The following is a 14186-nucleotide window of genomic DNA, read 5'->3' as shown; positions in this document are numbered from 1 at the left end:
ATTTTATTTTATTTCAAATATTTTTTAAATATTTTAATGTTTTCATTTTAGTTTCCCTGGTATGGACTATTTCTATGGTATTTTTAACAACGTTTTTAGTCATTACAGAAAATGGCACACTGTCAATTATACACTATTCTTTCTTTCTTTTTTTTGAGTTCCATGGAACAAATAAAATCACTTCAGGTTTGTAAAGGTGCACAAACTCTTCCAAAACGTCATTTTTAGCTGAGCTCTTGCTTTCAGACTGTATTGCTGAAGCTTCTGAGCCTGAGCCTTTAAAAGAGCCGCTTGAGAACGTAAGAGCCTCATTATGTGTTTTATTAAGTCTGAGAATTGCTGAGGGAATTAAATTTATACAGTGTAACTCATACAGGGTATTCCTATTTCAAAAGAGACCAATTAAGCATCCGACACGCTCGTGAGGAACACAAAGGTGCGCGAGACGGACCTGCGCTGACGGTCACGGCCTCCACAAACTGCTCTCGCCAGGAATGAGTGCCGATCACCAGCGCCAGGTTGGTCTTCTTGATCAGTTTATCGACGGTGCTCTGAAACACAACACAGACCACTAACACATTCAGTACACAATTCTGATTTTCTGCTCATTTTAGATTTTTTTTATGTGAGGTTGTTCAAAATACCACAGTCAGTGTGATTATCCTGTTCACAAAAATAGAAAATAAGTCAGATTTGGACCACGTTCAACTGCTTGAACACACTGAAACACTTTCATAATCTCTTTTCACTGGCAATGAATATTACTATCATGAGATATCTAATGAAGCTTTACCACCACCGATCTGATAAATAACACTCTAAAAAAAGAAACCATATGAGTGTAATCTTCCGATGAGAATTTAATCAACCCATCAACATTTGCTGTCATAAACAGAGCTGACGATCATAATGCATCATTTCACCCTGGGTGATCATTAAGTGGGAACTTCAAATTATATTTTTGTAAATAGTCATAAACAGTAATAATTGAAAATCATGCACTGCATATGTAGGAAAAAAAATCTAACCATCATATGCAGGAATATATTGGGAATCTACTGGGAATCTCAAGCTGTGGGCCAGTATGACTGGTGGATGAGTATTTTTCATGGCGTGTACCATATAATCTATATATAGAGCCCTACTGAACACTGAACATGAAGATCTGTTTAGCATGCATGATTTCACCGTGTGGCCTCATGTCATGTCTACAGAACAGATGGAGGAAGACTAGCATTGGGAGATAGAGCTGGAAAATTAATTTTTTTTTTTTAAATAAAACAAAATGTAATAAAATATTTTTTAAATAAACTAAAAATATGTTTTCAGATGATACCGTACAGTAGATTCATAAGACTCCTTGATAAAGAAAAAAAAAAGATAGATAAATAAATAAATATGAATGAATGAATGAATGTACAAATAATTAATATAGACTGCCTATTTTCAGTGTTTTCAACTGTGATACCTTGAATTCATAGCACTTCTTCATAAATAAAAAATAAAATTAAATCAAATCAAATAAATTAAATAATTAAAAAAATCATAGGACTCCACCATAAATAATAAATAAAATCAAATAAATCAAATAAAACAAACGGATTCACTAATTTCACTCTTTTCAGATGTGATACCATAAATTCATAGCACTGTTTGATAAATAATAAAACAAAATCAAATCAAATAATAAAAATTCATAAGACTCCTTGAAAATAAAATAAAATAAAATAAAATAAATGGATTCACTAATTTACTCTTTTCAGATGTGATACCATATATTCATAGGACTCCATTAAAATAAAATAAAATAATTCATAGGAGTCCTTGACAAATACTAAAATAAAATAAAATAAATAAAATAAAGAAATTCATAGGACTCCTTGACAAATAGTAAAATAAAATAAAATAAAATAAAATAAAAACATTCATAGGACACCTTGATAAATAATAAAATAAAAAATAAAAAAATAAAATAAAATAAAATAAAAACATTCATAGGACACCTTGATAAATAATAAAATAAAAAATAAAAAAATAAAATAAAATAAAATAAAAACATTCATAGGACACCTTGATAAAAAAAAAAAAAATAAAATAAAATAAAATAAAATAAAATAAAATAAAATAAAATAAAATAAAATAAAATAAAATAAAATAAAATAAAATAAGGACACACTAATTTCACTGTTTTCAAAGGTGATACCTTATATATAGGACTCCTTGATAATAAAATAAAATAAAATAAAATAAAATAAAATAAGTTCGGACTCTTATTTGATTTGATTTAATAAAAAATGTTTTATTTATGCGATACCTTAAATTCATAGGACTCCTCGATCACCACCTCCAGCCGGCTGTGCTCCCCCAGAATAGGTTTCCCCATCTCCGCTATCCTCCTTGCCTCCTCCTCCTCCGCACTCAACTGTCCCTCCGGATCCTCTGAAAGCCAGAGACGATAAAAGAAAAGAGACAGACAGAAGACAGAATAGAATGGATGAGATACAACAGACCGGAAATGAAGGGCACAGCCCCTACCCGTCAATCAAAAACACAACAGCTCCACCGATCGATAAGACGCCACGTATGACAGCACGACACGCACACAAACAAAACAACACAAGCTCTGAGAGACGATCTGAATGCATGTGTGCCAGATTGTGAATCTAAGAACTACAATGCTGTTTACAACCCATTATACTTCAGTACAGAGTGAGTATAAATTGGGACTGACTGGACTGCGACAACGAAAAGTGAGATATTTTTTACTTTCTGTCTAATGCTTTGAACTCTCTCTCAACGGTCAGCGTTTGATCCCTCATTTCACACCGTAATCACATCCCTCATGGCTGAGGGAAGCTTTTAGCCCCTTCTCTCCTCTCTGCTGAATGTGTAACATGAGGGTTAGTGTGGACACATGTCAGTTGATCAGAGGTTGATCTGAAACCTTACCTTGGTTCAGCAGCAGGGCTGCGTGATGTAAGGAGGGACAAGAGAGATGGAGTTAGTGCTGGAGATGAGTTTACTCCATTAATAAACACACATATACACACACACGCACACACACACACATATCCCATGATTGTGGCTCTGCTCCAAACCCTAGTGAGCTGCTTCTCTGAATACTAAAACAGCATCCTGACAAAAACAGCAATTCATAAGTGACTGATTTTAAACGCCGAGACAAATAGTGTTTTCCACATCACGCACCCAAGCAACACTGCTGCTAACAGTTGAATCCATTAGTGTCAAATAGTTTGACTCCAGCAGAGCAAAGTCCCTTTAAGGCAACTCAGTGCATTTGGTGACCATCTTAAAAACACCCTCAGGCTGCTGTTTTACAGCGATGCAGGAGCATCTGCTGTTTACTGAATGAGGAACGACTGGAAAACAGTTTGTCAAGATTACACTTTAAGAAAAAAATCAGCAATAAAGTCTAACAGAAATTGCATGCAAATTATTTTTAAGGGGTTGCTAGGTTAACATATAATGTTTGGTTTTTATTGTTGTTGTTATTTATGATGGTGATTATTGTTGTTGGTATTTATAATGATATTATTTATTATTACCCAGTATTTGCTTTTTATTATGTCACTTATACTAATACTAATACTAATACTAATACTAATACTAATAATACCCAATATTTGTTTTATATACCAAATATATGTTTATTTAATCATTTCAATAACAATAATAATAATAATAATAATAATAATAATAATAATAATAATAATAATAATAACTTATTGTTATTATTTAATAAAATGATAAAGAACATACACAAAAAATGTGAAGTTTTTATTTTTATTTGATAAAAACTACAAGTGTTATGAAAATAATAATAATAATAATAATAATTGTTTTAGATACCCAATATTTGTCTTATAGCATTTCAGTAATAATAATACTTAATATTTGTTTTATATACCCAATATATGTCTTTTATTATTGCAACAACAACAACAACAACAACAACAACAATAATAATAATAATAATAATAATATATTTTAACATGTTTATTAATATTATTTAATAAAGTGGTAAAAAGCATACACAAAATTAGATTAAATATTTCTTTTTTATCTGATAAAACCTACAAGTATTATGCAACTAATAATAACAATAATAATAATAATAAATATTATTATTATTATTATTATAACCATTATCAATAATAATACCCAATATTTGTTTTATATACCCAATATATGATTTTATCATTTCAAAAATAACAATATTAATATATTTTAACATGTTTATTAATATTATTTAATAAAATGGTAAAAAGCATACACAAAATTAGGTGAAATAATAATAATAATAATACCCAATCTTTGTTTTATATACCCAATATATGTTTTTTATAATTTCAATACTACTACTACTGATAATAATAATCTATTTTAATATGTTCATGATTATTATTACATAATAAAATTATTAAAAAGCATTCACAAAATTATGTGAAATATGTTTTTATTTGATTAAAACTACAAGTGTTATGCAAATGAAAATACAAATGCTCTATTTTCTGTTGATACTTTTTAATACTAATTAAAAATAGTTTAAGAGTTTAAATAAAACTACATATAAAATAGTTTAATATATTTATAAACATATAATATAATCATCTTATGTTTATAGAAATATATGTGTCTTTTAAATGTATAAAAACACCATTACTACCTTTACTAACTTTTAATGTTAATTAATATACATTGCTACTATTATTAAAATGCAAATTTAAGAACACTACAGAAAAATATTGTGTGAAATTTATATATATATATATAAATATATATATATATATACTTACTGTATTATATAATTTTATTTATTTTAATATTTACTGTATATAATACAATGTACATAAAACAAGAAGTATGCAATGTTACCATATATTTTGGATAAAAAAAAACAATGTACCTTTAAAATCTTATTAAACAGCTTGCTTTTACAGCCTTCCATTTGGAAAAGCCTGGAACATGCCTATGAAGCCTAAAAATGCTGTCTAGGAAGGCAGCTCATTAGGGCTGGGAGTGGAGCCAATTGTATCGGAAACCACTTGAACCCGAATGTCAAATGATGCCCAAAAACCACTCTAAAAACTAATAGAGCTAATCTCATAGTCATTATAGTGCGACACACATGCATGCTATACACACACCTGAGATTCCTCTCTTCAACCAGCGCGGTTCCTCAAGAACGATGTAGAAATTCTCATGTTTCTCGTACTCTTCATCATCAATGATCCTCACCTGAAGGGTCTGACTGCAGACACAAACACACACAAACACACGCACACAAACAAGCACAAGTAATCAGGCATTCAGGTGGTGGCTTTGAAGTCTCACATCGATTACTGGGACAAGTGACAGAAAATTGCGACTAAATAGGAAAATGTCAGAAGGCTGCATAATGACACATACACACACACACACACACACACACACAATCACATACACAACACACACACAGCCTTATAAATACTTAATGCTGTTCCTCTGGGGTCATGAACAGCAGTGCACCACCCTGACATGAAATCACATTAAAAGAGCTGATGAATGAACACACATACACACATACACACACACACACACACACAAGGCACAAAAACATGCTCACACAAATCATGGAAAATGTCAGCATTTAAATCACTTCAAAAGATTGCATGTCAATATTTAATCACATTCATAGACACACACACGCTCACACTCACAATAAAACGTGCAAATATAAACCTCATTGCACATAAAACTAAATTAACAATGCTTTGTGAGGGTGCTAATTTAAGTGGTGTTGAATTTACCTCCAGCACTGACAAACACAGGAAAATCGTAATGTTTAGTGCTCATCCATAATGTAGGACAGTGTCACGTTCATCCGGGAAAGACAGAAAAAACTCCAGACAGATGGAAGCGTTGCATCCGCTAATGATTTTACTGGCTCACATATAAGATGTAGGCACGCAAGCATCACTGTCAATATCGCTCCTACTCCAGGGATTTGAACAAGCCCCGCCGAACATAAGTAATACCTCAAAAGAGAGGGATGAGCTGTTACTTTACTAGGAGATTAGATACAGGATCTAGGGTTTTCCGGAGTGGTTACCAGGAAGTTGCTAAGCAACTTGGAATGTTATTTCACCTATTTTATTGCCCACCAGGTGACATTTTCCACACTGGAGGAGAAAACCAAGCCATATCTAGAGAAGAGATGCCAAGGTGCAGGACTCTTCTCATCTGAGTCAGTTAGCAACTCTTTAGTAACCACACATAGCACCCAAGCAACCCCCTATTGTGCCCTAGCAGCTATATAGTAACCACTCAGAACAACTTAGCAACTGCCTAGTAACTCTCTAGTAACCACTCAGAACACCCTAGCAACGCCCATTGTGCCCTAGCTACTATATAGTAACCACTCAGAACAACTTAGCAACTACCTAGTAATGCTCTAGTAACCACTCAGAACACCCTAACAACCATCAACTGTGAACAAGCAACTATATAGTGACCACTCAGAACAACTTAGTAACTGTCTAGTAAGTCTCTAGTAATCACTCAGAACAACTTGCTCTCCTGTAACCACTCAGAACAACTTAACAACTGCCTAGTAATGCTCTAGTAACCACTCAGGACACTGTAACAACTTCCTAGCAACTCTTTAGTAAACACTCAGAACATCCTAACAACTACATAGCGATGCCACAGCAATCACTCAGAGGATCCTTGCGTTGTGGAAGTGAGCTATGCAGACAAATACAGCTTTTCTTGTGTTTTTCATACTCACGTTGTCTGGTCGTTGGTGAATTCCAGCTCTCCATGTGTGTCCTCATAGTCGACCCCTCCCCCTTGGGCCGTTCCAGGCTCTGTGTGGTATGGAATGATCACGGTTCCACGAGCGCCAGAGTTCCGGACCACCGTGACCTCCATGGTACCCACGCTCTCACTCACTCGCACTAGGCGATCCGTGAAAGTGAAGATCCCCGCATGGTCGTCGTCCAGGATGGTGACCGTGGCCATCAGTGGTTCCACCAGCCGGGCCTTGGGAGCCTGATCCGCGTCGTCACTCTCAAACATACCCTCTGCATCACCGACACGGAGGTTCAGTAAACGCACAAAGAAATGCTCGTCTTCTTCAAAGATGTCATCGTCGATGATGCCCACCTAGAAAGACAAACATACTTTCCATTAAACAGTTTTGCTTCAGTAAAGCTCAGAACATGCACAGAACTAGTTCTTGGACAAGTACACCAAGGAATTAACATTCATCTCACATGGACTTGTAGACCTTAATCCTCTCTGAGCTTTTTGGCAAAGAGACTTTCAATCATTGTCACTCAACTACAGCATTGTTGCCATGGAATCATGGTCCTGTCCATCTCAGTGGAGTGGACGTTTATCTAAAATTAAGTGTACTACATAAGAGACAGAGTATTTTTTCTTTGGAAACTGTCGTTAAGATACAGAATTAAGCATTGACCTTGGGACAAGAACAATTCTTACTAATGGATGTAAAAGAATCAGTACTACTGTAGATTAAATCTTTTGGTCTAGGTCTATGTTGGACCAAACTCTATTTTGTGGACATGTTCTTAGAAAACTTACATAGAAAGCAATTTTCATACAAAGTTCGGATACCTGAGACCACCCCAATCGAGACCAGATCCACTAGCAGGCAGTTCAACTTATTAACCAGCTAGACCACCTTGAACCAGCCAATGACCATAAATGGTCAGTTTGGACAAGGTAGAAACCATGTAAAAGCATCCACCAGTTTCAGCTGGACCAAACTTTATATTGTGGACATGTTCTTAGAAATTCATGTAGAAAGCAAGTTCAACTTATTAACCAGATAGACCAACTTAGACTAGATAATGACCTTAAATGATCAGTTTGGACAAGGTAGAAATCATGTAAAACAGGAGTACGCAAATTCTGTCCTGGAGGACCGACGTCCTGCAGAGCTTAGCTCTAACTTGCCTCAACAAATCTGCCTGGAAGTTTCTAGCATGCCTAGTAAGAGCTTGATTAGCTGGTTCAAGTGTGTCTAACTGGGGTTGAAGCTAAACTCTGCAGGACACCACCCCTCCAGGACAGAGTTTGGGCACTCCTGATGTAAAACCATCTATCAGTTTCAGCTGGACCAAACTGCATGTTGTGGACATATTCATAGAAAAACTTCTTATAACTCAAATGTCACAGAAATACTGATTTGAAGATCAATCGTTGTTCACTTCAGAGTATTTAGATATTTAAGACCCTCCATTAGTCAAGCCTGGAGGGCCACTGTCCTGCAAAGTTTAGCTGCAACCCTAATCAAAGCTAATCAATGTCTTCAAGATCACTAGAAAGCTACAGACAGGTGTGTTTGATTAGGGTTGTAGCTAAACTCTGCAAGACAACGGCCCTTCAGAACCAGCTAATGACCATAAATGATCAGTTTGGACAAGGTGTAAACCATGTCAAACCATGGGTGTCCAAATCTGTTCCTGTAGGGCCACTGACCTGCAGAGTTTAACTCCAACCCTAATTCACCACATCTGAACCAAAGTAATCAAGGTCTTCAGACTCACTAGAAACATCCAGGCAAGTGCGTTGGAGCTTGTTGGAGCAGCACTGGACAATCACTAGCAGGCAATCCAGCTAAATAACCATCTAGACAAGCTTGGACCAACTGACCATTAATGATCCGTTTGGACAAAGTAGAAGGGTTTCAACTGGTAGACAAGATTTCAGACAGATTTTCCTTTCACTCCTCACCTTAATGTCTTTCCTGGTTTCTCCTGGCTTGAACACTAGCGTGCCTTCGCAGTACTCATAATCTGATCCAGCATTGGCTGTGCCATCTTCCGTACAGTAGTCAACATAGAAAGTGCTCTCGCCCAGACCTCCTCGACACACCACTGGTATTGTGATGGTGCCGCAGTTCTCCATGCACTGGCTGTGCGCACTCTCGAAGGAGATGTGGCTGCAGACAGCCAAGTCGTCTTCCTCTGAAGCCTCATCGCCGCCCACCACAACAGCACGGCGAGCGTGATCGGCTGCATGTTTTTTCAGCACATTACCAGCCCCAATCATCATGCGCGTGGCTTGGACACGATAAAAGGCACGGCTCTTTTGCTGATGGAGGAGGGCGTAGTAGTTGGCCAACTCTACCAGCTGATCCAACTCTTTATCCGGATATTTCTGCTTCAGGTCCTTCAGGATACGGATCACCTGCCAAGAAACATTCAAAGGTCAAGGAAAGTGCTGTGCATTGAAAGTTCTGTCAGCATTTACTCACCCTTGTGTTGTGCCAAACCAGAAAATCGAAGTAGCTTTCAAATTTGAAAGCTTGCGGATATTCAAACTTTATTCTGTAAGACCCAATATGCCAGAATTGATGTCAGTGACACCAAACGGCATTGGTTCTCACACATCATGATTCATCGACAATTGCAAATTAGATTTGCGAGCTACAGTAAGAGGAAATATTTTTGCCTAAACAACTTAAATTTTGGCCTGTTCCTCACATTAAGCCATCATTTTACTCAAGAAGACTTGGAATATAGCACTTTAGCTGTATGGACTTCTTTTATGGATATTTTTGCTATTTCCTGGAGTTACATTTCAATGCTTTTGCGTTTTTTCATGTATTGCATTCTCTGGCAAAAGTATTGCATTACTCAGAGAAATTTGCATATGATCTGAAAACTTTTCGCATTGTTTCAGAAAAGTATAGCGTTACTCAAAGAAACTGCATTACTCAGAAAGGAACAATTTTGCAAGTGAATGTGTAAGCATTGAAATATAATTTTTCCTCCCAATTTTTTAGTTTATTTTTTATATTTTTTATGCCTTTATTTGGACAGGACAGTATAGAGTAAAAAGGAAAGCACTGGGTGGAGAGAAAGGGGAGCGGGAGCGAAAAAGTACCACAAGACGGGATTCGAACCTGGGTTGCCGTGAGTGTAGTTGCACTGTGTGTCGGTGCCAAGCGTGCCGCACAAGTCCTGAAAAGTGAAGCCAAAGTGTTTCAATGGCCCCAGGTGGCACACTGCAGTATAGGTCATAAACCCTGTCCTCTCCATGTAATCTAATTGGACGTGAGCCAAACTAAATAATGAAATTACACTTCATTACACTTCCATCATTTGAGGTAGTTCTTATCATGCTGATTTACGCTCAAGTGTTCGTTTTTTTAATGAGTTTGCTTCTAGGTAGTTATTTAATGGTATAAAAACAGGGTGTGGTGTCATGATTGTGAGCTTGCGATTGCGTCTGCGGGAGTTTGGGTGGTACTTTGATACTGCGGCTCCACCTCACAACACTACTGTGCAGACTATGGCTCCAAACGAATCTCTACTGCGCAGACCCTGGCTCCAAATGCCGTCATTTTCCCAAGATGACAGCGGCCATACTGAGATGTTTTGGCTTCACTTTTCTATAGTGGAATGAAGCGGAGATGCATTGCCCATCTTTTTTACAGTCTGTGGACTAACCACGAGGCTATTGGTGCCAACATAGGTGAAGTTTCTTGGGTGAGTGCAAAAACTTTACGAGAGAATGAGAATGCATTGAAATTACATTTTTCCTCCCATAACCATATTTCTTTAGGGGCTCCATACTTTTTAGTACAGTGTCTCAGTTTGTCAGGAGGAGAAACATGTGGACCAAGGTGAACTTCCTTTTATTTATGACTGTGTGTGAGTACTGACATATAAATGTTACTGTTTAAATGACTGTGTTTGTCTTTTCTCACCTCCTTACGGCTCTCGTCTAAGTCCTTGGCACCTTCCATGTAAACGGTCGTGCTGTTGGAGTTGGGTAGAGTTGCCATGGTGCCTGTTGTGCCAGTTCCATCCTGGTAATGTTCCTGTGTGCCCATCCCTTCGGCTCTCAGTGGAAACTTGCCATCCATCATCATCTCCATACCTTTGGGGGTCATGTCCCCCTCGGTCTCCACAACAACTCCTGTCCTTTTGTCGGCCCGGTAGCGCTTGGCCATGTACTTGTAGAAAAGGAGGCGACGATCAGCGATCCAGGCCAGAATCACACAAACAGGGAAATAGCAGAGAGTGACCAGAGCTTCCCATACCTACAACACACACATACACAGCAATACAGCAAACACAAAGTAAACAGATTAGCGCTTTGGAAAGAAAAGACCACAGCAGGCCAAAAAAAAAAAAAAACAAACAAACAAAAAAAAACACACACAACCCAAGCAAAAAACACTTGCTACATTAAACTTTAACAGATAGAGACAAACAGCTTGGTACCAGCTCACTTCACCCTTACAAATGCTTACAAATGACTCAATATGGTCTTGTTTTCTAAAGTACCAGTAGATAACAACATTTATAATCGTTTTATGTGGCTTGGCAAAGTACAAATTGTTTGTCACACACATATTGTACTTGTAAATATGAGCAAATTTCCCAACAACATGCTTAGATCACATTACAAGTTTATAAAAAGTATACATTTTCCATTTAGGAAAAACAAACAAACATGTTTTTAGGCGGGTTCATATATTTTTGCCACTATTTTTCATTTATGTACATTTCTGTGCCAAACTCTCATAAACATAACATGCCCAGTCATTTTTTTTTGGCAATTCTCAATATTCTCAATGGTGATCCTCATTAGATTCTCATTACTGTTTATCATTATTTTTCACATTTCAGTAATGAGAAAAAGATTTTTAGCCATTCACTAATGAGACTTGGGATTATCTTAACTGGCATGAAGATATTGTCACAATACAAAAAAAGGGTTTCATTTTCAACACACATGTATATATATATATATATATATATATATATATATATATATATATATATTTTTTTTTTTTTTCCCCGTTTTTGCAAATAAACTCTTCATATACACTTATTAAAATTTATATGTATACACAACTTATTATTATTATATGCAGAATTATGCATGTACTGTATGTTACTTTGCATATGACTAAACTGATGTGTACATCATAAAAACTGAATAAAAACTTGATATATGTCCTAGACCTAATCTTAACAGGTGTTTGTGAGATTCACTTACATACAGAAATACATTGGCACACACACACACGCACGCACCTCGACGACTCCAGGTGAGATGACTGACAGGATCAGGTAGAGCCAGATGTAAGCGAAGATACTCCAGAAGGCGGTGATGAAGAAGACTCTCAGATGTTTGATCTTCCTCACCTCTCCGTCAGGAATCACCCACACGCAAATTCCAATGATCACAAACATATTAAAGGCAGCGCTGCCCACGATGGTGCCCGGACCGAGCTCACCGGACTCAAACCCATGACCACACACCTGAAATAAACACACATGGCAAAATCAGCCAGTCACAACATATCTGATGCTTAATATGGAATTTGGAAACCAAGATTATACTGTGGGCGGGGCTACTCAGTATGACATAACAAAATAGAAACTACTGATAATTATGACCCTGGACCACAAAACCAGTCTTAAGTAGCACAGGTGGGGTAGCAATAGCCAAAAATTGTATTGTATGGGTCAAAATGACCACTTTTTCCTTTATGTCAAAAATCAATAGGATATTAAGTAAAGATCATGCTCCATGAAGATATTTTGTTAATTTCCTACCGTAAATATATCAAAACTTAATTTTTGCTTAGTAATATGCATTGCTAAGAACTTTATTTGGACAAATTTAAAAGTGATTTTCTCAATATTTAAATTTTTTTGCACCCACAGATTCTAGATTCTAAATATTGTCCTATCCTAACAAACCTTACATCAATGGAAAGCATATACATCAGCTTCCAGATGATGTATAAATCTTAATTTAAAAAAATTTACCCTTATGACTGGTTTTGTGGTCCAGGTTCACAATTGCTGTGAAGTGTTTAATATATAGAGATTGTTTAAAATAAAATAAAATTAACATAAAAAAGCATTTATTGCTTGAACTCCAAACATAAAAGCTTTCAAATTATTAAAACTGGTGTTAATTTAGTATTATATATTCTATGATATTATTTGTGAATATTTCAAATTATCTTTTTTTTTTTTTTTCATATTTTCAGTTTTTGCCTTTACTTTAGTTTTAGTAATTCTGTTATGTACTCACATATTAGTTTAATTTGTTTAAATATTTCGATTTAGCTTTAATTTTTTAAATTCAAGATTCAAGTAATTTTAGTACTTCACGTTACACTTATTTTACTTTGTTGCAAATGCAACATTTGTAATTCTCATTTAAGTTTTTAAGAAAAACAAAATAATTTTAAATACGTTTTTACATTTCTTATTTTTAAAATTGAAGTTTGAGAAATACAATTTTTAAATTCAAGTTTGAGTAAGTTCAGCTTTGTTGTAAATGCAACATTTCTTTGCAACATTTAGTTTTTCACCTACAATGTAAAAAACAAACAAACAAACAAACAAAACGATTTGTTGAGTGAACTTAAAATTATTTGTTACCCTGTTGCCTTAAAATTTTAAGTTCAGTCAACTTGAAATGTTAAGTTGTACTAAGTAACAACTAGATATTTGAGTTGACTAAACAAAAAATTTGGTTTGTTAAACTTAACAGCTGGGCTTGCTACCAAACTGCCTTAAAATTTTAAGTTGAATCAACTCAAATATCTAAGTTGTCACTTAGTACAACTTAACATTTCAAGTTGATTAAACTTTATTGAGTTTACTGAACCGGCAGCCGGGTAACAAATTGTTTTAAGTTGACTCAAATTGTTTTTACAGTGTAATAAGTTAGTTTTAATATTTTTTTTTAAATAAAAATTGTAATAAAATTTTAATTCAAATCTAAGTATTTTTTATTTCAAGTTTAAGAAATTGTAGTACTTCAGGTAAAATTCAGTTGCAAATGCACAATTTCTAATTTTCATTAAGTTTTCATCAAGTTTTTCAAATTTAAGTTAGTTTTTAATATTTTTTATTGAAAAATGTTATAACATTTTTAAATTCAAATAAGTATTTAAGTACTTTTAGTACTTCAGGTTAAATTCAGCTGTAAATGCACAATTTCTAATTATCTAAACTAGGTAAATTTCTAAACTAAAGTTTTTTTTCATCTAATATTTGTATTTTCTTTCAGCTTTTCAGATTTTGAAAACAATTTTTGAATAGGTTTAGTTAAAAATATCAACACTGAAGATGAATAAGTAAATAAAACAAGCAAATTGTGAAAGAAAAACAATA

The 14186-nt window shown here is 35.0% G+C and overlaps 1 protein-coding gene across 2 annotated transcripts in view; it reads right to left on the bottom strand.

Annotated features, from left to right (window-relative positions):
• The window catches only part of slc8a2b (solute carrier family 8 member 2b), a 113187-nt gene that overhangs the window by 10477 nt on the left and 88524 nt on the right, over window positions 1-14186 (bottom strand). The window contains exons 4-11 of one of the 2 annotated variants that reach the window (XM_051128943.1): window positions 12084-12311; window positions 10745-11080; window positions 8764-9219; window positions 6791-7167; window positions 5169-5272; window positions 2950-2967; window positions 2315-2439; window positions 452-551 (exon numbers count right to left, since the gene is read on the bottom strand). In XM_051128943.1, coding sequence (XP_050984900.1) covers window positions 452-551; window positions 2315-2439; window positions 2950-2967; window positions 5169-5272; window positions 6791-7167; window positions 8764-9219; window positions 10745-11080; window positions 12084-12311 — 1744 coding nt within the window. The remainder of the gene's footprint in view (window positions 1-451; window positions 552-2314; window positions 2440-2949; window positions 2968-5168; window positions 5273-6790; window positions 7168-8763; window positions 9220-10744; window positions 11081-12083; window positions 12312-14186) is intronic. The other variant, XM_051128944.1, reaches the window with a different exon arrangement.

The sequence above is a fragment of the Labeo rohita genome, chromosome 15 (assembly GCF_022985175.1).
Source record: "Labeo rohita strain BAU-BD-2019 chromosome 15, IGBB_LRoh.1.0, whole genome shotgun sequence".
Classification (NCBI taxonomy): domain Eukaryota; kingdom Metazoa; phylum Chordata; class Actinopteri; order Cypriniformes; family Cyprinidae; genus Labeo; species Labeo rohita.
This window is presented reverse-complemented; position numbering and strand designations above follow the sequence as displayed.